The sequence below is a fragment of the Ammospiza nelsoni genome, chromosome 13, assembly GCF_027579445.1.
Source record: "Ammospiza nelsoni isolate bAmmNel1 chromosome 13, bAmmNel1.pri, whole genome shotgun sequence".
Taxonomy (NCBI): Eukaryota; Metazoa; Chordata; class Aves; order Passeriformes; family Passerellidae; genus Ammospiza; species Ammospiza nelsoni.
Window position 1 is genome coordinate 12,731,528 of NC_080645.1, and position 27,994 is coordinate 12,759,521.

The following is a 27,994-nucleotide window of genomic DNA, read 5'->3' on the forward strand; positions in this document are numbered from 1 at the left end:
CTGTTGCTACCTTAAAATCACAGCAATCACATCTGGTAACTGCCCTTTTCTCATGTTTCCACTAGTTTTCAGACTTCCTCTTGTGGTAGCTTGAGACTGCGCATCTGGATGTTTTAAACATACAAAGGAACTGCTGGAGCAAGCAAAAGGGAGCACAGTGCTCGGAGTCAAGATGTGCAGATAAGCAACTGGTGCATTTTGCAGCTAAAGTAACTGAGAGACAGCAGGAAAAGCTTTTTTCCAAAGAGGAGAGCACAAATTTAGGCAGAATGAAGACTCACATTGGCCATGGCTTCGTTTTTAAAGTGCTATTCGTCCAAGTTTATCTTTTTCACAGAACTTTGGCCGCTCCGTCACCAATCATTAAGTTTCCTGGAGACAGCACTCCCAAAACAGACAAAGAGCTAGCAGTGGTAAGTGTTGGTTTCATCTTTGCTTTGGATTTCTATTGTTGTTTCATAAGCAGATGTTTCTTTCTTGATTCAGCTGAGGCTAAGGAATGACTGTGGCATTCTTTCCCTGGAGTCTCTGGAAGTGCTAGCTAGCTAGCAAAGGTATCAGCTTTCAAAAGTTAAACTGGAGCCAAGTAATGTTTCCTCTCTTAAAAATTTTTAAGCCAGCAAAGAAAGTCAGTTTTTTGGGGTTTTTTTCCTCTTAAGTCTCAAGATACAAAATATTTTCGTGAAATCATCATGACTAAATTCAAAATATTGCAATGGTAAGAGGTGAGAAGGGCAAATAAGAGACATCTAATTTTTTTACTTAAATCAAATAGAAGTGAGGGCAGTTGAGACTCCCTTAATGTATACACAGTTTCAGAAGTGAGTTTTCCAGAATGTTTACTGTGGGTTGCATAAACACTACTTTAAGGGACACTACAACTGAAAGCTGGCTCGAATTTCAGAAGCCATTGTGACTGGTTTTGACTTTGGAAAACAATCTCATCGAGGTTTAAGGAATTTTTTTCCCAAATCCAATCTGGAACAAAAAAAGGAGTTTGTATTTCTGTATATTAGCAAATTATAGCTCTAACTCTACAGCATTATTTTCTAATCTTTTTTTTTTAGCCCTGTGGATGTTCATAAAAGTGACTTTATGGGGAAGTCCATTTAAAGGGAGATTGAGATGGATTATCCTTATTTTAGCATGTAAATTATAGACTAAATTATAGACTAATTATTTCTCTTCTTCAGCAGTAAATCCATTTTAAGGAGGATTGAGATAAATTATTCTTATTTTAGGACATAGAGACTTGAAAGTTGGTCACTTTTCTTCAGGAGTTTGTGTACATCTTGGGAAAGCTTGCCAGGTTAAAGGAGGTCTGTGGGAGGGTACAGAGAGAATTTCCAGTTGGGAGCTGTGTCAGAAAGTTTAGGGAAAACAGACAAACTGACCCAAATAGGGCATTCCTCAGCAGTTAACAAAACAAATTCACCCAAGGTTTTGCCTTAGCAGCACAGTGGCCAAGAGCTGGGGGCAGGGGCAGTGCATTTGGGAGAGGAGAGTGGGGTCCCACGTGTCTAAGAGCAATTTAACCACCCTAAGAGAATCTATTTTCTTAGACACAGCCAGGCTTTTATTCAATAACTGCAATCCACATCTCCCCTCATCTCTGTTCCTTTCAAACAACCTATTTATTATGTGTACTCAGAGGAAAATTACAAGCTGGTTTCACACTGCAGTCCTTCTTTGTCTTTCTTGGGGCACCCTTGGGCAATGCTAACTGGCTGCCCTTCCCCATGCCCTCCATCAGGACAGCCCCAACACTCAGCATCAGAACACAAATTGCTATGTTGCAGCTGGACCCTATTTCATTAATGGGCTGGATCAAAATTCCAGATCGCCACAGCTCCCTGCTGACTCTGAGGAAACTGCATTTCACAGCCTAGGCCAAGATGTGGTTTGCATAGACATTACATTTTCTTCAAGATTCTCTCCTCATAGAACAGCTAATCTTGGTCATTTCTCATCTTCAATAAAATCTCCATTTTAGGAAAAACTGAAAGGGGTTGGTTAGCTTTTTATTTAGAATATTAGCAAGTGAAATTCTTCACCAAGCCTCAGTTTATAGTTTTGATTGTAGAGCTGGCTCCTAAACCTAAAATGGCAAGAGCAGCAGCCTGGTTCCTCAGTCAGTGCTGACATGCAGTCTGTATCACACCAGGTACATCATTGGGGGATGCAAGCAGAAGCATAAGAAAACCCATCAAACTACATGAAATGAAAATTAGTATAAGAACCAAACTGGCTTGTTTGATTATGTTCTCAAGGCATTTCACATAATTTCCACCAGACCCCATTAACTATGTGTGGAGAGCAGCTCAGTGGAAGCAAAGATGAAGCCACTGTGTGTCCTTCATTTGCCAGTCCCCAATGGAGAAATAGCACATCAGAAATTCCAAAAATCACAAAAATCAGAGGTTACAAAAATCACAAAAACTAGCCACAGTCTGTGCTCCGTCATGATGGATGGAGGACCTTCTGAAGGAAATGGTGTAACATCTTGATTAAATCCTTTTCTGAGCAATCCCTGAGCCATTTCCTATGCTGGGCAGATGAGGTTGGCCTGGACTTTGAGGAAGGTGGCGAAAGCTAGGCTTGACCAACTGCAGTTAGCAAATATCCTCTGCTTTATTTTGCTGGTGTTGTGGTTTTATCCCCAGTCTCCTGGGTGAACTTAAGCAATTAATTACACACATGAAACAAGGTTTCTCTTGGGAATATTTGGTGGCACAAGAACTCAAATGTGCAGTCATTTTGTCAGTTTGAAATTGTTTCCCTGATATTCCTCATATTTTTTTGGCAAATGTACCTTTACCTTATTCAGGTGTTTTCCTCCCTTGGACTTAGAGTTAATATCATCTCGGATGCAATACCTGAAGGGTGTTTTTTCCTCAGCTGCAGACTGTTTTTACTGGGAAGATCAGGAACTTGCAGCACCATTGGAAGGGCATCCCCCAGCTCTGTGCAGTGCCAAGCACCCACGTGGGTGCAGTTTGGGGATACCTGCATTTCACATGGCTTCTCTTTCACAGAGGGGCATAAAACACTGCAAACCCATCCTTAAGAGAAGGGGAGGAGACTTTCATGGGTGTTGTTTTAGGAGATGAAAATAATGTGATTTCTGCCATCTTTTGGGGCCCTTGTGACCACTCTTTTCTAATGAGAAAGAACTTTGAGAACTGCCACCACAGCTGTATCAGAAACATCAGTCTGGCCATAATGTGCTGGAGCATTCAGTGGAGTTTAAAGTACACAAATATTGATTGGCAGCAGTGTCCAAGCAATTGAGATGTTACCAAATACTTTCTTCCTCAGGCCTTTGCAATGTCTGACTCAAAAGCAAACCCATCCAACATTCAAATAACTCTTTGGTTTGAGTAAAAATGGGCTTTTTCTTTGCAATCAATGTGGTCTTATTTCTGGGGTTGCTTTGATTTCTTGAGAAGTTTCTCAATAATGCAGAATCTTCCAAGAAAACATTGCACAGAGTCTAAAACTGTAAGCAGATTTATACATATTAAAGAAACAAAAAAAGACAAGCCCATTTTTACTTTGTAGTTCTACATAACAGCTCTATGCTCTAATAACTAAAAGCAATTCATTAAGTAAAGGTGATAGCTAAGAATGGAAATGACTGTTTAATTGACAATGTCATGTGATCAAGGATGCTTTGTGTCAATTAAGAAGATTCTTCTGGTCCTTCACTTACTAGCAATTGTAATTTTTAAAAGAAAACTTGCAAATTACAAAAGGAAAGTGAACATGGAATTATAGTATTTATTTATTTATAATGATTAGCTATTTATTTTATGAATTTTAAAGTCTTTGTTCTGTGCTTTTTCTTCCCCAAGCAATACCTGAATAAATACTATGGCTGCCCAAAAGACAGTTGCAATTTATTTGTCCTGAAAGATACCCTGAAGAAAATGCAGAAATTTTTTGGGCTGCCTGAAACAGGAGATCTGGATCAAAATACTATTGAGACAATGAAGAAACCCCGCTGTGGTAACCCTGATGTAGCCAATTACAACTTCTTTGCAAGAAAGCCAAAATGGGAAAAGAATCACATAACATACAGGTACAGACTGGTAAGGGTGGGGTCTGATCACTGATACCCATAGCACTTCCAAGAAATAAGGAAGGCACATAGAAATGCAGTAACTGTTTAGAGGGCTAGACAAGAGTCCTTGAGTTAGAACCCCCTGGTGTTTGGATAATTACCAAAGGCTCTAACAAATACCTCTGTCATTTCAAATTGTAATATATCAGGAAGAATCATATTAACATGAACTTTCTGGTTCTGGTTGAAACTGAAGAGATTTTGGGTTTACTCTTTGCTCTGCAGAGAGCATCCCAAGGGGGCTGGAGCAGGAGCATCTCACCTGCCCATCTGCTCCAGGACGAGCAAAGTACTCATTGATTGCAGAGGCCAAACTCTCTTCATTTTCCAGTCCTAAAAAGGAGATGATTAAATAAATCTAAAAATCAAACAATTGTATTTCAGACACATACAAGCATGAGTTTCAACAAGCCTATTGCAATATGTTTGACATGTTCTAATTTCATCTTCTTCTGATGAGTTAGGGACCAATACAGCCCTCATGGTGGTAAAAAACTCATTACCTTAGGTGGCCCATGAACAAACATTTACCACCAATGGGAAAAAACAGCAGATTTGTTGTAGTTGCCTGACTTAGTCTGCTGTTCCCTCACAAATTTGGACTCAAAGCACCCCTTCGGCTGCAACTAACCTAATAACAACTGAAAAAACCTGTGGCAGCTCTCACAGCCCCTACTTGATGTGTTTCCTCTGAATCTTCCTCATCCTCCTTAGGCACAAAGTAGTTTCTCTCACTATGCACATTGTCTGTGCTGCATAGAATTGGAAACTTGTCTTTACATGGAATATAACAGGTTATAATCTAAGGCACTTATATTAGAAGTCCAGTTAAAATAGAAGTCCAATTAAAACATATGAAGAAGAAGAAAGTAACACACTTCAGAGTTTGTCCCTTTCTCAGGTCAGGCCTACAGCTTTGTCTTACATGCTTTTTCCTCCTATTTCCCCATGTATTTTATTTCCATGTACCCCACATACAGGTAAAGGATTAGCATTCCACAGGGATTAAACAATATATGGATAGCAACAAAGGTGAGGGAGAAGGGCTGCTTTTCTTTCTTATTAAAGAGCAAAATTCACACTTGAAACCTTCAGAATGTTACTGAGCTCCCTTTCTGGTCTCAGTGCTGATGCAAAACCCAGAATGTTTTGTGCAAGGCCCACTGCCATCCAGGCTTTACAGCCTCTGGGTTTATAATTTTATGCTGAGTCAATTCCAAAAGAAAATAACCAGTAAGTGCCACATCTAAACTCATCTCTGAATCAAAGGGAGGTGTTTAGGTCTCAGTGTTACCTCTCAGCTGGTTTCCCTGCTGAGCCTCCTCAGTGTGCTGGGAGTGAACAGCTAATCCAGGGAGGATGTTTGTGTGTTACTTAACTTTGCTTTTACCTCTAAGGATTATAGGCTACACCCCGGATTTGGACCCTGAGACAGTGGATGATGCCTTTGCTCGAGCCTTTCAAGTCTGGAGTGATGTCACACCACTGAGATTTAACCGGATACACGATGGAGAAGCAGACATTATGATTAATTTTGGTCGATGGGGTACATTTTTCTATTTTTACTTATGTTTTGGGTTTTGTTCCTGTCATTAATCCTCAGTTTAGAATGATCCACCCTCAATAAGTAGCACCCATGAGCCTTTCTGGAAAGCCTTGTCCTAGTTCACACTTGGCTCATACAAGCTAAGATCTCATTCCACTAAGACTTTTTCTTATACATTAGAGAGAGAGAGAGAAGTATTTATACAATATTCTTACACTGTATTTATCTTTCCAAAAGAGAATTGCTAGGGGCAACATTTTATTTTTAAATTTACAAATCAGAAATAGAACTGAGACATATTGGTACAGCTCTTCAGACGGTGTGAGCTGGCTTCCTGCCACAGAAGAGAATGGAATGCCATCATATCATTTATTTATAGTTCTGTATATCTGTTATTTATAGCTCTGTATATCTGTTTTCCAGTGATAGTGGTGAGGGTTCTAATATACTAGAGCTTAAAAATGGAGTTTTGACTTCAAATTTTGAATCTATAGCTGGTTCCCATTCTCTTATCATGGCAGAATGCAAGCTTTCAATGCATTCTTTGATCTTGAAGAATTTAAAATATCATAAGCTGAACTATGGTTTGAGTACAGCTGATGATGGGTGAATTGATTCATTTTCATTGTGCATGTCTTCTCAATTAATCTTGGTTACCCCTGAAAGAATTTTTATGGCTTTTCAATGTAAACATGAGACATTTAACTTCTTCTGGATAGTCACAGAATTTTTAATACTAATGAAGATACTTCTGCAGCCAATTTCTTGGGAGGTAGACTTTGGAAGTTGAGTGAACAGTTCAAAGAATAACTAAACTCTTTGTAAAAGGTTTCATTTCAAGCTGGTTTTCTTTGCTTTAGCTACTGATGAGTTGACCTCAAAAGCTGCAGAGATTCTGTACACTCAGGACTTCAGATCCTCATCCAGACTGGCTTGGTTTGCAAAAAAAAAAAAAAGTCGACAAAAGCAGAAGTGTTTCTGCTGGTTTTAGTACTTGGCTATAGCCAGCTAAGAAACTGTGGGCAAAGAGCTTTTTCCACACTCAGTCATTGCTATCACTGTACTGCAGGTCAGATTCACAGGGGCTGAGACATCCATGAGGTTTCTTCACTTTAACCCTTCTCTTAAGTAAAGGATCTACTTTGAAATAAATGGGAGGGGCAGCACCTAATCTAGGTCAAAATCTTGTCCTTCACAACTGACACACTGGTCTCCTGAAGGGAATTAACTGAGCTTGTATTAGGAGTGACACCAGCCTGAAATCAGTGCAACAGAGGAGAGAATCAGGCCTGTGTATTGAGGGCTTCTGTGAACGCCAAGACATCAGACCAAAAGACCAGAAATGATGCAAGTGGAGATGCTGGCAGCCAGCTTTGATGCACAGGTCAGTGTGGTGGGAGAGCTATGAATACCACGGCTATGCCCGTGCCAGCCTCCTTTCCCACAAGTGGTGAACTTCCAAGAAAAGCCCACAGTGTAATAACAGCAGAGCTGCTTAACCTGCTGCTGCCCTGTGAGCTGCTGAGTCCTGCAGGGCTTGGAGGGAAGGAGGAACAGGCTCCTTCAGGGCTCAGAGCAGCAGGAGCAAGCTGGTTTGCAGAGCTCACTGCTGAGACAGCCAGCTGTGCCTCCCTGCTGGGGCACTGAGTACCCTGCACAGAGGAGAGGGCACAGCAATCCCAGCTGCAGCAGAAAAGAGCAGCCTGAAAAGTGAAACCTGCCTTTTCTTTCCAATCTCTGTGTTGGAGAGTGGCAGGAACTACCTGGAAATATCCCTCATACACAATATTAAAGTTACAACTCCCTATCAGCCTCCAACAAGAAACAGCACTGTGTGTGCAGTCATACATCTCAGGTACAATACTTCACTGTCCTTCAAAATTTTTGATTTCTTTCCACCACACTTAGGAGATATAAAACACCATCCTGTGACAACTGCAGTGCTGACACTTCATGTTCTTTGTAAGAACTGGCTGCTTCTCCTCTGGATCAGTCTTGGTAGCACAATCCAAACCAGCAAATTCACTCACTAAAGTATTCTGCTGCTGTCTTGAATGGGAAAGTACACATATTAATCATCATTCATGTAGAGACTCTGCCTGAGGTCATTAGAAACTGCTCTTTTTTGTCTGCTCACTCCTGCAGAACATGGTGATGGCTATCCCTTTGATGGCAAGGATGGTCTCCTGGCTCATGCCTTTGCACCAGGACCAGGAATTGGAGGAGACTCCCATTTTGATGATGATGAGCTGTGGACTCTTGGGGAGGGACAAGGTACCAGACTTTTTCATGTTTCAGAACATATGGCCTGCTGGCTGCTCTGTTTTAATGCTGCATAAACTGCTTTTATTGATGGTCAGTAAATATGAGAAGGTGAAAATTCATTTACATAATTTTAAAATTCTGCCATTAAAAAATGCTATGGATAAGTGACTTATCTATGCATTAGTATATATTCCAGCACCAATACTATATTCATAAGTCTCCACGTGACAAACTGAAATAAACCCCAGGGTCTGGGTGTGTCTGTGTTTCCACCCTGTCGCCCCTGCTACAGCAAATGTCATGCAAGGCCCATTGGAAATACCAAAGGGGTTTATGAGGCACAAGGCATGTTCAGCTCATGTTCAGCTGCTGCCTGGAACCTTTGAAACTATACTGAACATTTTAGACCATATTACTTAAGAAACTAAATTACTAAATGTATTAACAGCACCTTTTTAACTTTGCCTTGCCATAGTAACAACATATATATTTTTCTGGGCTGATTCTAACACTTCACCATGAGTAATATCCATGGAATTATTTTAAAATTACCAGTTTATATTTCAGCTATGATCATCTTGCCAATAGAGAGACCAGCAGCATATTGAATTTCAAAGTGGAAATTCAGACTGCATTTCTATATCAGTACCTTCCAGGAAAAGAAGATGCCCAGAAACTGTATTTTTTGTATCAGTGGGTGGCTAATTTGACCACTGCATTTGTTTTCCTCTCAGTGGTCAGAGTGAAGTATGGAAATGCAGATGGTGAATATTGCAAGTTTCCCTTCTGGTTCAATGGCAAGGAGTACAACAGCTGCACAGATGCAGGACGCAGCGATGGATTCCTCTGGTGCTCCACAACCCAAGACTTCGATGCAGATGGGAAATATGGATTTTGTCCCCATGAGTGTGAGTAGACAATGATTCTACTGGTTTTTTCCTGGAAGACTGTTCCCTTCTTCTTTGCTCATCCACTTCTTGTGCTTTTCCAAATTCCTTCCCTTTCAGATAAACAATTCACATCTTTCAGAAATCATAATATACCAGTATCTGTACAAAATTATTATAAGTCCATGAAAATTTCTAATGTTTTAGAAATTTTCATGGGCTGTATTTTATTTCTACTTTTTTGGAATTTGAATAGAACTCTCTTTCACAAGAATTTTATTTCATAATTGGAAACATTAATTTGCAGATTAGACAAAATGCATAATGTTGTCATGTAGCCATAACTTTTAAAATTTTTAAAGTACACAAATTTTTATCTTTTCTTTCAGCCAGAAAAGATAAAAATTTGGCTTATTTCTTTAAAATACTGCAAGCACTCAGATACAGTCAGAAGGAAATCCAGATTATAGGCAGCTGGAGAAATGGAAATCCACATACCCTGACTGATACACCTTTGTAACATCCTAAAGTTATGTAAGGCTGAAAATGTAAGCAGTGAAGCCCTGTCAGAGAGAGCTGGTTCTGAAAGTGAAGTTCCTGGAAATGCCAGTGTCAAGGTTTCTGAAATGGAACAGAAGGGTTTCAGCCATTTGTTTCTGATGTAATTGTTTTGCAAGACCCATGAACAGTTATGCACAGATGTTTCCTATTAAATGCAGAGTGGCATTGTTCACTCATTATTCCAAGGCACCATTTGCTAAACCCCAGCTAATACATTCAGATAGGGGAGGATTTACATCAGACACTCTGTGTTGGGGGCAGCATTCCTGGTTGTTGGCCTTTGTTTCTCTCATGCTTAACTCACTGAAGTTAGTTTCAATTCTTCTCATCACAGAGCCACAGTGCATACATGGAAACATCTTCACTGCTATGGTGCTCCACCAGGCTGTTCTAAAGTCAATCCCAGATCTGTACCCCAATTTTTAAACTGATTGAACTATAGTTTGTCAAAGCAAAAGGTAAAGCAGAAATTTATCTACCTATTACACAAATCTTCTCCCTTGCCATATGGGATCAAGGGATCTCGATATCAATTGTTTCCACTAGAGGCAGTTTAGGCTCCTGACTTTGGTCCTCCAAGGTCTAACAATCTGGTCACTGCCTGTAGCTGCCTCACACTCCCCCCAGTTCCTACAGAGCCTGTCAGCTCTCCCAGTCAGAGCCCTCCTGGAGCTGCAGCCACCTCCACCCTGGATCTGTGCCACTGGGGTTTTAGCAGCTTTCCAGCCTGAGGTTTCCTCACATCACAACTGGTTGATTTTTCTAGGAAGAGCTAAAAGTGAAGTTCACATATCAGTAATGCCCAGTCTGAATCTGCTCTCACGTCAGTGTATCTTCAGTTTTTAAATTCTGAGCTTACCATGATGCAGAACAAGGCCCCTTACAAGTAAATTGCCCCTTTGTTCTGGGGAAACTGCCCCAGTCTCCAACTTCCATTTACATTAAAGCAATTTTATAGTAAGGAGGGGGGGATTGAAAACTTAATAAACCGTTGTTGCTACCATCACATGATGGAGCCTCAAGCAAAATGAAAAACTGCATTCTGTGACTCAGAAAGGCTGCATGCAAACTGAGACTGGCTTTCCATATGGTTTTTGCAACTTAGCCACATGTAAACCAATATAAAAAAGGCTATTAAAATGCAGAGTTTGCCAGACCTAGAACTGGAAGCAGTTCATGGTAAATGAGTCATCTAAACAACTCAGTTTAACTTTGCTGTCCAATTCTATCATTACTTAAAAAAATATATAAAGTCCTTCTCCCATCACAATAGCCACAGTCCTAGTTAATGCACCTTTCCTATATTAGTACAGCATCTGAGACAAAAACCAACATTTGCAGCTTGCTCTTTTGGGGAGGCACAGTGTGTGTTGCAGACAGGACTCCATCCGTGCCCAGGATGGAGAAGGACAGAATCACTCTGTAGGCAGAGCACAAGTGTGTGAGCCAGGCCTGCAAAGCCCCAAGTCCTCTCATTAGTGGGACTGGAACTTCTATAACCTACTGCTTCATGTCCCTGATGCTGTGGCCAATTACTGGTTTAAGTGTAAAAAGCAAAATGGACCATCTGTGTCACAACACCCCTCTGTCAGAGCCCTTTCCCAATCACCCTTAAGCCAGAAGAGGTCTGGGGGAGTTATTTGGTGCTACTCTAAAGAAGCACACACGTAAACAATGCCTCTTCCCACTGGCGCATCAGACTAAGCAAAGGCAAACCCCTCAGACTCTACACCAACACTGAGGCTGCAGTGGCTGTTGAGTCATCAAAAACAGCAGCAAAGTTCAAATCAACCTGCCAAGCTTCCCCCATACATGTTTGGGTTTTAGCTGCAGCTTTAAATTGGATGAGAGAGAGGGGAAAAGATGCCCTTGGACACCTCAAAAAGGCCAAATCATGCAGTGCTCTGCTTAAAACTCATGGGGAATTAGCATATGAGTGCATGAAGGACTTTTAATCTCTGTTCAGGGCAAGGTCTAGAGCAGTTTGTTGCCTTCACAGTCTCCTCTCACCAGCACATGGCACAGCACATTGTCCTAACACAGAGGATTCCCACTGATAGAGCAGCCAGGAGAAGACACAATCACATTCACAAGATGTCTGATACTCCAAGCCACCTGCATTTTCATAGAAATCAAATTGAACACACATTTTTTAAATACCAGCAGGTGAGATTGTATTCGTCTTCCTCTAGATATTCCAGAAAGTTTAGTAAAATCCTAAATCCAACCCCAGAACTCAAGTCATTTTGATATGAACCATTTTAATCTCTCATCCATGAGAAAGGTTTCTGCTTCTCAGGGTTGAGCCATGGGGCCTTGTTTGTGCACATGGACTGACAACAAACACTCTTCATCCCCTCTCCTCCCCCAGAAGACCAATACAAAACCTTCAGGAACACTGGCCAAGCAAAGGACAGGAGAAGCCTCCAGTGTTCAGCTTTCTTGGACCAGTCATACTTGTCGTCTCCTGCTTCACTATTGAGTGGCTGAGCAGAAATTCTCAGAAATGAAAAGCAAATATAGAGATAGAAGCTACAGGTTAATATTCAATTTTACTGTACACCAGCATTTTGAGAAACTCTTCCCAAATCTGCCATTCCAGCTAACATCTCTGACAGAAGGCAAGTGAATCAGCACAGAGCTCAGGAACATGAATTACTTGCTCAGAACCCTGTTTCTAAATGCTGTTTTAAGAAGGAACATCAAGTTTGTGTTATGAGCTTGTGCTAAGATCAATCAGCCATTCCCTTCTGTACACTTGTGAGGCTGTAACAGCCCTGCTGTCTCCAGCCAAGGCATTTCATTGCTGGTGTAAAACAGAGTTTCTGAGTGTGAAGTGCATCACATCTGATGGGTGTCCATTGTCTGGGCACATTCCCACAGGCACACTGGGATTCCTTGTTGATACTGAGCTTTGTGCATTGACATTTTCCTCTCTCTTCTCCCTGCAGCGCTTTTTACAATGGGTGGCAATGGTGATGGGCAGCCATGCAAGTTTCCCTTCAAGTTCCAAGGCCAGTCCTACGAGCAGTGCACGACAGAGGGCAGGACAGACGGGTACCGATGGTGTGGCACCACTGAGGACTACGACAGGGATAAGAAATACGGATTCTGCCCAGAGACTGGTATGAGGAACGTTGCTTGCATAACACAGACTAACTGGGCATTGTTTTAACGAGTCTCCTTGGGCACTCTTCCCCCAGAGCACACAAAAGCTGATGAGTTAAACACCATTTCAGCAGAGGTGGCCAAGGATGTAACTGGAACAGGAACAATCTGCTGGTGTGTCACAGCACAGGTTTGTCAGGAACACAAATGGCAATGAACCTACAAATGCCTGGCTACCACTGCAGGATAATAACAATCAGATTACAATTTGTTAATGGCGCTGGAAGTCTCATGAGACAGAAGAAAGTTTGATTAATATCTTAGCTTAATACTCACAATGTACACTTGTAAAAAAGGAATCCTGTTTAGTAAGTTAAGCTTGTGTTAATAGATCTTTTCAGCAATTCAAAGAAGCCAAGTGAAATGGTTTAGACATGAAAAGAAATTTCAGCTTTCTTCACCCTTTTTCATACTTCCTAACTTGAGTTTTACTATATAAAGGAACAAAAATTAATTTATAGTGTTGAATAGCTTGGCAAGTGTTCATTTTGTGACACTATAGCCATAAGTATAGAGATTAAGTGAACCATGGCAGCTCTAAAATCTGTTTTTTAACAGAGCCAATGGGAAGCTACATTCAAACCTACACGCATCCTGCTTTTTGATTTTTGGAGGTCTCTTGAAAATGGCCTTACTGGTATTCGTCTTTCTGTTACTTTTGATAACCAGGTGTAACCCTTCCATTTTACATTTCAGATGTTAAAAAAGAAAAGAAAAGAAAGGATCAAATTAATTAGAACTTACTACAAGGTTAGGAAAATTCTAAAGGATCATTCAACAGACAAAAGAAGCAGTATATTTAGAATCAATATAGTTAAAGTCCTAGGTAACACAGTAGCTATCACTGGAAGTAGGAAATACACTTAGTTTAACCTTTTTTATTTCAGCATAAAAGGATATTAATAAATAATAATGAATTAGAAATAAACACCAATAAATAATTAGGGACACAACCAGCTTTGCCTCTGTATTGCTGTCATGTACCTTCCCAGAAGACAGACCATAATTGGAAAGGAGCTGTAATTTCCAGGTAGCAGTGGAAATGAATTTAAATTAGTTTTATATTCTTTTCATATTCTGTTCATGATACCTACTTTAAACTGTTATTTTAAATGCATTTACATCCTCTTCCCTCTAGAAATACTTGTACATGCACATTCAAGTATTATTTCTTATATGTTACTACCATATACTACATAGATGAGAACACAGGAAAATTTCTCAAGTTTTTGCAAACATAATGGTTAAAAAAAGTTATCCCCATTTAATACATCATTTTCTTTAAAAAATGTTTCAAATCACATGATTTTCAACAGTATCCTACTGTTTATTATATTATATTAAACATTATATTTATATTATAGTTTATATAAATTATATATTAATATATATAATATAATATATTATCTTATATTATAATTAAATATTCTATTTATTAGGATATATAAAGCTTTTTCTTCAGTGGGACACCCACCAGCCAGATGGATATTCAACAGCTCTTTAACCTTTCTGACACTAACCCTACCTTTCACCTAAACACTTTCAGCCACTTTAAAATAACTCCAGGAATGAGCATTAAAAGATACTTCCTGGGCAATCACCTTCCAAAAAAGATAAAGCAGAAAATTATCTACCAACTTCACAAATCTACAAAAAAAATAAAAAGTTATCCCACAATTCAAGCTGTACCATCACGATAACATTTGCAGAAAGTGTGTGGGAGCTGAAACTTCAGTGCAAATGTATTAGGCAGTCTCCTAAAAAAAAAAGTGAATTCAAGTATTTTTATGTAGCTACATCTTCAGCATTTGTTGTTTTCTCCACAGATAGTCTTAGTAAAATGGAAAAGTTAAACTACTGCTTTCCCAGAGCTGTGAACATGACTCCAGGGCTCCCTCTCACCCCCACCAAAACTATTTGCAAGTCCATCACAATGCCAATGTGTGGATTTTTTCCTTTTTTATTCTGTCAGGCAACTTTCAAATAATACTTCTAACCTTACTCTTCACATTCCTAGAAGCACCGCGCTATTTCTGCTTCCTTCCCGCTTTAGCGCATTTAAGAAGATGCAAAAGGGACCCCCTTCTCACTGCGTTTTCCTGTCATTTTGCACAGCCATGTCCACAGTTGGTGGGAATTCCGAGGGAGCTCCCTGTGTGTTCCCCTTCATCTTCCTCGGGAACAAGTACGAGTCGTGCACGAGCGCGGGGCGCAGCGACGGCAAGCTCTGGTGTGCCTCCACCAGCAGCTACGACGACGACCGCAAGTGGGGCTTCTGTCCCGACCAAGGTGACACCTCCTGTCACACACGGGGCTCGCTGGGCAGTGCCCGCACCCACGGCAGCACCTCTGCCATGATGTCACGCTCATCACTCCAGCATTTTGCTGGAATCTCAGCAAAGTCCCTGTACTGAAGCGTGAGACGACAGCTAGAGAGTCACACCCAGAGCTCATCTGAAATATTAAGATTTCCTAAAGCTATAGTGATGGGGGATCCTTCCAAAATGCAAAAATATTAAATAAATTAATAAATAAATAGATGTTTTTCTCCCCACCAGTTTTTCCTTCTGAGGCTAAAAGCCACAAGTACTATGGTATTTCACTAGTATGCAGTAAATTATACACAGGTACAAATTAGGAACAAACACTAAATGTAAAAAATTAATACATTCGTGAGTGATATTGGGAAGGATGAAAAACATGTTCAAAAAGTGAGACAGTATAAAGTTTATTTGGTGAATATTGCTACTTAAAATCACTTTGGTTAATATTTGCAGTGCAAAAGACTTTTTACATATTTACAAATAAATGCTAGATTTAGGAGGTTATTCTAGGAAGAGATAAACCTGACAAATTTTAGAGACTGTTCAGGCATAATTGATAAAATGGCATTCTATGATAAAAGGTTATTCCTAACCTAACAATATTTGGTACACCAGTACTGATTCAGAGGCACATATTTACAGACCTGGTTATCACCTACAAGCCATTTCATGGTGAAAAGGAAGATTTTATATCTAGATTGCAAGTACAATTCTTCTGTACCTAAAAGGGATGTCCAGTGTTATTTCCTACACTTCCTTTTCTCACACAAGTATTAAGGCAGTGCTCAGAGTCACCCGCATGGGAGAGAGCAGCAAAGATCACCCACAGAGGAAAGTTTTAAAATTTCTCCAGTGAAATGTCATTATTTGCCATAGGTGTGATGCTCCCCATGGGAGGCTGTAAATATTAGTCATTATTATTTATTGCGAATAACCTTTTTTATTATTTATTCTGTGGTGCAATCATATTTAAATGCAAGCAGCTAACACTGTGTTCATGTGTTATTCAGGGTACAGTCTCTTCTTGGTTGCTGCCCATGAGTTTGGCCATGCAATGGGATTAGAGCACTCCGAGGACCCAGGGGCTCTCATGGCCCCCATCTACACCTACACCAAGAACTTCAGGCTCTCTCAGGATGACATCAAAGGGATCCAGGAGCTGTATGGTAAGGTCCTCTCCCATCAGCAGAACTCATCAGAAAATCAGCCAGCACAGGCTGAAATCTGGGACTCAGAATTTGCAGTAAATTACAAATGGCACAATCCCACCAATGCCAGAAATATCCTCTGCTCCTTTCCCTCTGCTTTATTCACATTACCAGGCCTCCTACCTCAATCAAATATCACAACTTAAGGATGATGGATCATTAAATTTACTAAATAGAAAGGAGCATCAAAGCACCCCATAAACAAAATTTTAGATGAGAATTTCTAGTGCCTTTACTGGGACACTGAAATGCTGTGTTTGTCTCTAGCTTGAAATACCTGATGTGGGTGGGTTTGGATGTCACTTTCTGAAACACTCTGAGCTTCCCAGATTGTGACCCTCTGCAAGAGGGGAAGGACATTGTTTCCTGTGTCCCAGCTTGGAAACAGCTCACATTGCCTTCCCACAATTCAAGCTATACCATCACAATAACATTTGCAGAAAGTGTGTGGGAGCTGGAACTTCAGTGAAAATGTATTAGGCAGACTCCTAAAGCAAAAGTGAATTTAAGTATTTTTATGTAGCTACATCTTTAGCATTTGTTGTTTTCTCCACAGACAGTAAAATGCATAAGTGGTATCATGATTGAGATTCCTTCCAAGGATACATTTTCTACCTTGCAGAGGCACCAGTACACTACAGTCAATTAAGCAGTCATTGCCATATTCCATTTCTCTTTCTGTACTTTTCACTTTTCTACTGAGAGATCTTTTTAACTGTGACTATATTCTCCAGTATTCCCCACTTCAGAAATTTTAATAAGAATATGCCAAAAATATTATCACATGAGACAAAAATCCGATTTGAATCTTCATTATTCTTTGTTCTTAGCTGCTTTAATTAAGAATGGGAATTGAGACATGGTCAAGATTAAGTGAGTTTTCTGAGCCCATACTGTGTATCTTTGATAAGAGTTCTGAACTTAACCCAGGTGTCTTAAAGCATGCTTCAAGATCCAAGATGAAACTATCCTTCTTTTTAACTCATATAACCCTTTACAAACAGCTTTCCATGAACATGACTCCAGGGCTCCTATGTATACAGTATGTATACAGTAGAAAAGTATTCAAAAAAACTTATCTTGCTTTGTTATCATCACAAATCAACTACACTCAATTTTTTTTTTCTCATACAGTAAATTAACCCAATGTCTGAGAAAAAGAGGCAAATGCCTCAAGCCAAATAATAATACCAAATAAAATAAACCAGATGGCAAAATGCATGCTCTGAAAAGCACATTTTGATTCTTGATGAGGGCAGAAAGATCATACAAATGGCTCAAAATGCAGCTTTGTAACTTGCCAAATATTGGCACTTCTTTAAAAAAGATAAATCCATTTTGACCTCTTTCTCAGCAGAGTTGCACATAATTCTGCGTGCAAGGACTTTGAAATCTTTATCTTCTTTTTAGAAGCCAGCAAAATAAAAATTGTAATGTTCACTTCTGAACCCAGTGTAATCACTTGTAATCATCTCTCAGGTTAACCAGGCAGCTCAGCCCAGACAGACACAGACAGGCACCATGTCTCAAATGAGGCCACAAAGAGGATAAAGGCAGGAGTGGAAGTCAAGGCTTCCTCAGCTCTGCTCAACCACCACCACCCTTCTTCTGAAGAGATTCTATTATCAGTTTTTCCTCCTTCAAGAACTCTCTCCAAATGATTACCCTTTTAGAAACCATGGCAGCTTTTGTTCTCCATGTAACCTGTGCAGCCCTTCATTTCCATGTGACAGAATGTCTCTGTTCACCATCACAGAGGTGTCACCTGATGTGGGGCCAGGACCAGGACCAGGACCAGGCCCACAGCCAACCCTGGGACCTGTCACTCCAGAGCTCTGCAAGCATGAAATTGTGTTTGATGGAGTCGCACAAATTAGAGGAGAAATATTTTTCTTCAAAGATAGGTAAGTGAGATAAATTGCTTATCAAGAGAATTTTAAGTGAAGGAATCTGTGAGACTTATTCACCAAAATCTAGACATTTGTTATCAGGCACAAAATCCACCCTTTGTTTTGTGTGTTCAGAGGTGGGAAAGTATCCTGATCAGCTCCTAAGGGAAATGGAAATGGTTTAATTCAGTCATTAAATAACAGCATTATGTGACTCATGGCTGCTGTAACACATCAAGGACACTGGTGACTGGGATGGGCTACATGTGTGCAAAGCCTCCAAGACAGAAGGCACCAAAGGCATTTTGAATGCAAAAGCAGGGACATTCCTCATAAAATGAGGTGGCAGCTCAGCTGCAGCTCCCCCTGCCTTTGCCAGGGCCTGTGTTACCCAACTGCTCAGCAATGAACAGCATCTCCTAAGGAGTGTGGGACTTGGCAGCACCATTGTGAGAGACACTAAAGCTCCTTTCTTTAGCTCCTTTTTCAGCTAGATATATGAAGCATTTATTACTATGCTGCATGGTTTAACTCTACTCACCAGCTTTTAGTAACAAAAAAACAGGGTTAGTTAGTTGATTTTTTATGGGTAAATACCATGATTCCATGTATTTCCTTCTAGATCCAATCTATATGATATCCAGCATAATGGTGCTTTAGGTTGGAAGTTGGACTTAATCTTTATCACAGGCTTTGTGTTTTAGTAATACAGAAATGGAATTTAAACCTTCTGCTTGTAAGAAGCTTCAATCTGGTCTGTGGGTATCACCCTGATACATTTTGTATTCTTTCTCCTGGCCCTGTCAGCAGCAGGCAATGACTCCAGTGATCCCTACTGGCAAGGGACATTCTTTCCTTGGCCACCAAATGGCCCCGTAGTACTGACAGATCAGCCTCACACAAAGCCCCACAACCCCATACCAAGCTGGCCAAAAACAGTGCCCACTTTTGCTAATTTGGTCATCACAGTGCTGAAGTATTCACCTGAGCTCAGAGCCTCCAAAGGAAAAACATTCTCACAGCAGTAAAACCCCACCAAGTCCCACAGCATTCCCAGCTCCTGCTCCTCCTCTGCTCACTCATGGCCCTGGGTTTTCAGCCAGACCTCCGCCTTGCAAACCAGCAGTCACACACAGGAACAATGTAAAATCTATCCCTAAACCAGCAGTGTGATCCAATATTCCATATAATCCCAACAAAATAGAAGTATTTTGCATTTAGAAACAGTTGGTCTAAGAACTATGCAAATACCAAAACGATCTGTTCAGACTGGCTCAGCCTTCATCCAGCATGCACAAAAAGCAGACAACTGTTGAATTGTTTTGCTCTGGAATGGCTTTGCCTGTCAGTCTTGCAGCTTTCCAAGTATCAGGCAAACAGCATTGTGACTCACTTGAGGAATTCAAGAAACAACTGTGTCTCATGTGTCGTGTGACTTTTATGATTCATGAAAATTACCATAGAATCCAACTGTCACATGGCAAAGTGAGTAAATAGCAAAAAGGAGGTCAAATATGATTAATTCTTTCCAAAAATAAAGTATTTTCCCTCCCCACCTCAAATCAAGGAAAAGAAATATCCAGGAAATGGGAATTACAGGAATTATGGCTGTTAGGCATAGAGAACAGCTGAGCTTTTCTATTGGGCACAGAATGCCCAAAAACAGCATTTCCACAGATGGTGAGTGAGAGTGAACAAAAGTTCACACTTTGAAATTTATCAGGACACTAAAAAAGACCCACTTTCAATAACTGCATATAAAAATCATCATCATCATCATTTCAAGTATAGGTGATGTTAAAATATGATGTAAAATACCTGCTGTAACGAAATTACTAAATCTGTCTATAAATATTAAGATTTATTATGGATGAGTTAAAACATATTATTGTGTTCAAACTGAAGTGAGAAAGCCAAATAATTAATGTCAACATTTCCTCAGTAAGATGTGTAGAAATAGAAATACCTTCTACCCAATTCAAAAACAAAATAAAATTCATCTTTGACAAAGTTTGCCTTTCCAAAAGAAAACCTCACCAATTTAACAAGTCCTTTGAAATATGTGGTTTATTAAAAATCTGGTGTTAAGTCTCTGTTGGCCCTGGAACGTTTAAAATTCATGCAGATAGCAATTACTGGAGCTGGTTCAGCCATAAATCAGAACCAAAGTGACTGAGAGTTCTGTAACTTGGATTTTTAAAGGAACTACTTTTATGAATGCTGTGTTATAAAGATTTTCTATATGAATGTCCATTCCATATTACATTGGATCTTCTTTTCTGTCTAAAAAGAGATGCATGAAATGAACACTATTACCCATTACAGCATGCCACATGTGGTTTAACACTTTCAAGAGGAGTAATTAGACAGATGGCTTATTCTTTGCCTCTTTTTTGTAAATGAAAATTAAGAGTCATGCTCAGAGATGTTTTTGTACATGTTAAAAATACATCTATGTATACAAAACATGGATAGGGTGACATATTACTATCTTCATTATTGATAAAAATACAGCAATTTGTTAAATTAATTTAGGACTGCTCCTCCAAATTTTAGACCAAAAAAATGCAGTTTAATGTTTTGGGCTGCTCAAAGGTATAATTATTCTAGGCAGGAAGGGGTAATAACCATTTATACTCTGCCAAAAATTAAAATGCCAGCAGCACCTTGAGCTTCAGAAACATATTAATGTTAAAAGCAGTTTGACCTCAGAATTTAACAACTACAGCTTGGTGCAAGAGCAATTCCACCAGCCTGCTGATTTTTCATTTTATGACAAAGTCACAACTTTTGTTCTGTTGGGGAAAAAAGTTCTTTGTTCTATGGAGGACGAAATAGCGGTGCCATTTTAAATACCAAAAGCCCTCAGCACAAAGCTTTGCCATTTAAAGATAATTAGAGCTTTTTAAAGCTTAAATCAAATTATCATTCTCCTTATACATAAAATAGCCAATAAATTACCCTTTGCATTTCTCTAATGAATGCTTTTAGTGCTAGCAGTTTCTTTTACAGCCAAACTCACTTCCAAGCCCTATGATATACTGCTATTAAATTTGAACTTTTAGTCCCTACAGTAGTAATTGCAAGAGAGTTCATGGAATGCAAAACTCTGCTTTTGTTAAATGTTCATCCATCTCCTCCATCCACAGCACCAGGAGGGCTCTATCAGTTTAAACACAGCATAAATGAGTTTATTTGTATGCTCAAAGTACTTCATTTGTGTACTCAAAGCATAGGATAAATTTTGCCCCGATGCAAAAAAGCAACAGGAGCAATCAGCACAGCAATTTCACCTGCACTCCAGCATGCAGCTTTTGGTGCAGCTCCTCTAGCAGCATAAACTCCAAATAAATGAGTTTGCTTTTTAGTCAGTGGAGAGAAGAGTTCCGAGTGTGCGCATGTGTGTGTGTGTGCGTGCTCACGTGGCTGTGCCAGGAGTGATGAGAAACAGATGTGCTGCTGAATTAGTTCATTGTAAATCTTGTACAATTTTCTGTTCTGCTCAGATTCATGTGGAGGACTATAAACCCCCGAGGAAAACCCACAGGTCCTCTTCTTGTTGCTACATTCTGGCCTGATCTGCCAGAGAAAATTGATGCTGTCTATGAGGCCCCTCAGGACGAGAAGTCTGTGTTTTTCTCAGGTATTGGTTTTAAAGGCTGTATTTTTTTACAGGTGTGGGGTTTAAGTTTCAAAATATAAGTATTCATTTACATAATGTACCTGGGACAGGGAACAGCCTGTCTAAGAGCCAGCAGAGCTGACAGGTAGGGTGACAGATCTCCCTATTCACAAGTGGAGGATTTTAGGACAAAAGCTGGATCTGAAAGACTCAAAAGAGCATTCAGCCTCCAGCACAACAAAAGGAGAGCTATAAGCACCTAAAAAGAGACATTCAACAATAAGCAAAACCAAAAATAATAATTATTTAAAATGCAAAGCAACAACAACAGTGGAAACTCTCTTTCCTCAGTCCCTGCTCTTTCTTGTTTCCTTCCATTTTAAGCTATTATCTCAGCACATGTTGCTTGAGAAGGCTACATTTTTTTTTTCTCCTCATGCTTCTCCTTGTCTTTTGCCAAGGATTGACTTCCACTCTGGCTTCCAAGCATCTTCCTTGGTGGCTCATCAGGCAGAGGATCCAGGCAAGCTGCCTCCATGGGAGAGGAGGAGGACAGGAAGCTCTGCTCTGTCTGTCACATAAGGTTCAGCTGAAGTGGCCAAATGAGCAGAGCTGTGAGACTGTTTTCAACATGAAGAACTGAGCCAGCAAAACCTAGGCTCCAGTATCTACTAAAAACATGACTAAACATCTCCAGTCATGTAAAAACCGTATGGCAAAAGCTGCTGTACATTTTCTGTACAGGAGAGAAAAAAGTAATGATAATCTATTCCACATGGCTCAGAGGCCATTTGCTTCAGTTTACATGGATGGGAGAAAAAACCCTAAAATTAGTCAGGCAAACCAAAACACTTCAAATATTGCAATATATTATATATAATCCTGTCACATCTATACCTCTCCTTTTCTTTATAAATTCCAGGAAAACACAGCTAACCTGCTTGTTTAAAAAAATAAATAAGAACTATCTAAAAACAAAGATTGGTTTGAAAATAACCCAACTGTCTTAAAATACTTATAGTCCTTACTTCTAATACTAGTTAGTCCCACCCTTTGCTCCTGAATAGTGAATCAATAACTTCCAAGAATCTCAAATGCTACATTTTTCTCACATTAATACTTTACTTACTTACTTTCCCACTACAACAAGATCAAAAAAAAAATGTCCTTTCATGAATAAATCTTTCCATGGCTTTCAGACAATCCAGTGAGGCTATTTACTAAGCAAATTATAATTCCATGTAAAGAATATGGAACACTACTACATAGCCCACTAGTACATATCTGGAGAGACATTAGATAATGTTTTGTGACAAAGGACAACATGAACTTTGAGCAAAAACTTCCTGTTAATCACTCAGTAAAACTGGCCAACAAAACAAATAAAGGGTGACAATGAGCTGCTGTATTGAACACCAGGTGACCCCGCCTGGTTTCAATTTTCATCCTACAAAAAGTTTCCTGTATAAACTACTTGTTTTAGCAAATAACTCCAACGTGCCAAGGCAGTGTCTGTCTCAAAGGTGCACCAGCTAAGAAGGGGGGAAGCAAGAGAAATGAGAGGATGTGTTTTTCTGAGGCAAGGAGCACTTCAGTAGCAAAAGCAGTGGTAACCACAGTACACTTGGAATGTAATCATAAATGGTAAAATACTTGAAAGTCTAATGGTACAGCTAGCATAATAAAAAGTCACATGGCAAAGCAAAAAGGAAGAAATACCCTTTTGTTACTGAGTAATAAATAGTTTTTTCTCCCCTTCTTAGGAAATGAGTACTGGGTTTATTCAGCCAGCAACCTGGACAGAGGCTATCCAAAGAAGCTCAGCAGCCTGGGGCTGCCCCCTGATGTGCAGCGTGTGGATGCAGCCTTTAACTGGGGCAGGAACAAGAGGACATACATTTTTGCTGGAGACAGATACTGGAAGTAAGCTGCATTGAGTGGTGGTGGGATGCTGTGAGCTGAGCTATCTCCAGGGCTGGATGCACCCTGAGCTTCAGGAGGGGGGACCAAACACAGGGCACATCCTCTGGGAGTGCAGAACAAGGGCTGCCAGGGTGGTGCTGACAGCAGGAAATGCTTCAGTACAGCAACAGGGAACTGGCAGGTATTTGAGAAAATAACAGCCTCAAAAACAGCAATGGAAGAGGGTATCTGGGAGTGTCTGTCAGGCTGCCACCACTAACAACTCATCCCTGTGCCCCCATGTACCAGCAAGTGCCCCACATCAGTCCCTGGCTCTTCAGAGGGGCATTTTGTCCGTACTGTCAGTTCACAAATGCTGGGAGAAAACTCTACAAGTAATTCCTTAAAAATACACTGAGCTCCAGTCACTTGAATCCAAAGACTGACCAGATTGTCTAAGAAATTCTTTCACTGAGCCATCAGGTTTAGAGGCACCAGATTTAAAGGAAACAGCAGTGTGACTACCAAAACCTGCCAGGGATGATTGTAAATCCTTTCAGCAGCTGATGCACCATCACTTACACATTTGCTCTACTTATATAGTTGGCACTGAGGAAATCTGAACAAGCCACAAGTGTATCTGTAAGTACTTTGAGAAAAATCTTAGCTTCAATTCATTTGGACAATCTCTAAATCCTTTTCATGTTTCCAGTGAAACTCAGGTGACCTGCTACCATGCTCTTATCATTTTAGATTAATAAAAAATGTCCTTAAAAATTACTTTTTTTAATGAATTTTTTCAGAGTCTACTAATTGTATGATTGTATTTAATAGAATTTCATTACCATAACTGCCAGGAAGATCTGGCACAAAAGACCATCTTAAAAAGCAGAGGAGAATCTTTGTGAGTTACCTCTGTGCTGTCAAGATGGCATCAGAACAAAAGAGAGGCCCTGACTCCTGCAGTCACTGTCAGAGGCCTGTCCCAGGAACAGGACTGCACTTCAGGAATGCAGACATTACACAACAGGCTGAAAGTGGACCCATTCATTAACTGACAATTTAGAGGAAAGTTAAATATCAGAAATAACCACCAGAAATCTAAAAGATTCTGCAGTCTTTAAGGGTTCATTCTGATAGATGTTCTATATAAGATATCAAAGGACGTCTCATTATAATTGAGTCCATTTTATGTGAACAATAATTTCATGTTATGATTAAACTGAATGACTTTATTTTGTCCTAATGGCTGTGGATTCCTGTAAGTAAATAAAATACTCTTTCCATACAATTGCCACTTGATCATAATTTTCCATTACTTTAAGGACAGTACTCTTCTCCATTAGCTTTAAAAAAAACCAGTAAAAACTTAAATTTATTAAATTTTTATTGTCATATTGTAGAGACCATTTAAACACAAGTAGTTCTAATACAGCCATTTGCAGCACTTCAGACTGCTACTAAAACCTACAAACTATGAGTTAAAAAGCTGCTGGTTTCCTCTGTACCAACTATTGTTTTGATTAACTGTACTGCAGGGCCTCCAAGTAATTCATCACTCCAATCACAGACAGTATTTCTATCAAAGCACCTTATCAAGTGCAGTCACTGCAGAATGCATAATTTATTGTTAAGGAAACAAAATAGGATTAAGTGATTTCTATCTGTGTAAAGAAGAAAGCAAGCAGTTGAAAAACATTTCAGAACAAAAAATGCATCTCTGTTGAAGAGACTCTATAACCCTTAAGTATGTGGCTGTTACATTTTATACAAGGACTCTGTCAGTGGAATCAAAATACTTACATACCATAGTCCTTCCTGTGTCATTATCACACTTACTTTAAATGGGGTTTTTGGAAGCCTTCTCTCTCCTTCATTCCAGCCACAAGCTATTTTAGTGTTATTATAACAAGACTGTTGAGCAGAGCAAAGTTTTGTGAGGGAGGGGAAAAGGAGCTGGCTCAGATTCCACAGCTGAAATTTTAAAGCTACCCAGCAAGGTATTAGATTTTCCTTTAAATAGCCCAGAAAAAAATCATAAGGAATTTAAATTAATCGTTTAAATTGATTTTGACCAAGCTAGTGCTTATTAGTACTGGTGTAACTTTGGATATATTCCAAGTAGTTCCACAGAGCAATGAGGGAAAAGTAATCTGAGATACTTATGGACATGGATAAATAGAAATTAGGAACATAAATGGTTTTCTCCCTCCAGTACAGTCAAAGACAACCTCTCTGAAGTCTCCTGCTCCTGAAGAGGTGCTGGAGCTCCTCTGGGGTCATTGAGGCCTCACATGCTGTACTTGAAGCCTGGTTCAGACTATTTTTCACATCACTGTGCTCAGGACACCTCCACACCTCCTGCTCAGCACTGATTCCCATCCAAATTATGTTTCTGGAAAGAACTTTCCTTAGGAAGTTTAATTTCAATTCAGAATTGCATTTTTGAAGGAAAGATGTAAAATTTCACAGGATTTTAAAGGAATCAGTAATAATTATAATGAAATACAAACCACGTTACAATCTCAGTTATTATATTTCTATTTGTTTTGTATAGTCACATTTGCTGAAGACACCCTGAAAAATTATATTACAATTTAACATTAAATGCAGATTTGTAATGTAGACATGTAATTTCCTTCAGGTACAATGAAGAAAAGAAGAAAATGGAGCTTGCATCCCCTAAATTCATTGCTGACTCTTGGAATGGTGTTCCAGATAACCTCGATGCTGTCCTGGGCCTTGGGGACAGTGGTAAGCTGTAATTCTGATTTAAATCACTAACAAACTCTCTTATTTTTTGGTGAAAAAATTACTGGAGACTAATTCCTTGTGGTCCATGATCAGGAGCCAAACGGAGCCACCCAAGGCCTGATGCACAGGATGTCCTGACTCCAGGGTGCATGACCAAGCCAGTCCTTGTGGCTTGGACATTTCCCAGCTCCTTGACACTCCCCAGGTTCCTCCACACACTCCCAGCACCATTTCAGCACCATCCTGCCCTAGCACAGCCAGAACTCAAGGATGATAATCTCCCCAATCACAGGCATGAATGGGTTCTATGTTGCAATTTTTCTTAATTTCCTGTGCACTCCAGCTGAGATCCTGGCCCGTGCTTTTAAGGGGCCTTAAATTTTGCACAGATATGCACTAAAGTCTGAGAGCAATGCTGGTGTCACATGAGTCCTGACTCAGTCACATTTTCAACATCTATTTTGCCAGCAAACATTTCATCCCAGAAAACTCTGGCTCACAAAGCAGTGACCTTAATAAGGCTCCATTTAGCAAGAGCTCTCTTACACAGGATGGGAATTTCAATGTATTTTAAAAATATATCTTTTTAATAATACAAATACATATTAATATTTTGGGAAATAAGTCATTCAATTCATTAAGCTTCATGAAATCACAAAGACAAAACATCTTTTATCAAGAATTATGTGCTCCATAATCTGAGCATGTTTATTTATTTATTTTAACAGGATATACCTACTTTTTCAAAGATCAGTACTATCTACAAATGGAAGACAAGAGTTTGAAGATTGTTAAAATTGGCAAGATAAGCTCTGACTGGTTGGCTTGCTGAACCATATGAGATATCAATAACCAAATATTTACTTTTTTGTTATATGCCTTATCTGTAATTAGAAATAGATCTGAATGTTAATTACTGGACCAGTCTGGTACTGGCACCAAGACACTAAGTACCAGTACTGTACACATCAGATAATTTAAGAGTATTTGCCTCCTCAGTATACAAAAGACGTTTACTATATATTCTGGTACAATTTTTCTGTTGTCATGCGAGTCATAGTGCTATGAACAGAACAGACATCATTCTTTATTGCCTTGGTGCTTATACAAAGCCTTGGAACCTTTGGAGACTGGATCATTCACATACCAGACGGGTTATTCACATACCAGATAGGCTCAAATGAGATGTACCAGCAGTGCACTTTGATTTTTATTTTTTTTTAAATACAGCTCTGTTATAAATGGATGGTTTGTCTTGATGTTTTTCACCCTCTTACAAATTTGATCATTACTTCCATTTATTTACATAATAATACAGAAAGGCACAGGTTGCCTCAGGATCTGCTTTGTGTTGATGCATGATAGAATCATGGCAAAAAACTGTGTTAAAGTATTGTTTTAAAGTACTTTTTATTTTAATACCTTAGTTAAATTTAGCAATTTGCTTCATGCACTTTGTTACTACTATATAACTTGTTTATATGGATGGAAACGATTCAGATTTTTGAAGACAATGAGTTATACATAAAAGTCAAGTATTGTTTAACATGTTTTATTTTTCTGTTCTTTATAATATTGGGGGAGTTGTTCAATTAGGCTTTGTTCTTTTCACAATCTGATAGAATGTTTCTCATTAAAAAATAAACCAGAAAAGAATGTCCCACACATGAAGTGCCAACAATACCAATAAAATCAAATTACACTGTCAACACTACTCATGGCCAGGCTTCCTTGTATCACTTGAA

General features: G+C 39.5%; 1 protein-coding gene across 1 annotated transcript; it reads left to right on the top strand.

Moving 5' to 3' along the window:
- The first annotated feature begins 81 nt into the window (after positions 1 to 81).
- MMP2 (matrix metallopeptidase 2) lies at positions 82 to 27,963 on the top strand. The gene is made up of 13 exons (XM_059481389.1): positions 82 to 413; positions 3,855 to 4,081; positions 5,521 to 5,669; positions 7,815 to 7,943; positions 8,669 to 8,842; positions 12,334 to 12,507; positions 14,666 to 14,839; positions 15,885 to 16,040; positions 17,839 to 17,986; positions 21,478 to 21,614; positions 23,357 to 23,516; positions 26,140 to 26,249; positions 26,978 to 27,963. Exons 1-13 carry the CDS (start codon positions 270 to 272, stop codon positions 27,079 to 27,081), a joined length of 1,986 nt encoding a protein of 661 aa, XP_059337372.1. The 5' UTR covers positions 82 to 269; the 3' UTR covers positions 27,082 to 27,963.
- Positions 27,964 to 27,994: the final 31 nt, after the last annotated feature.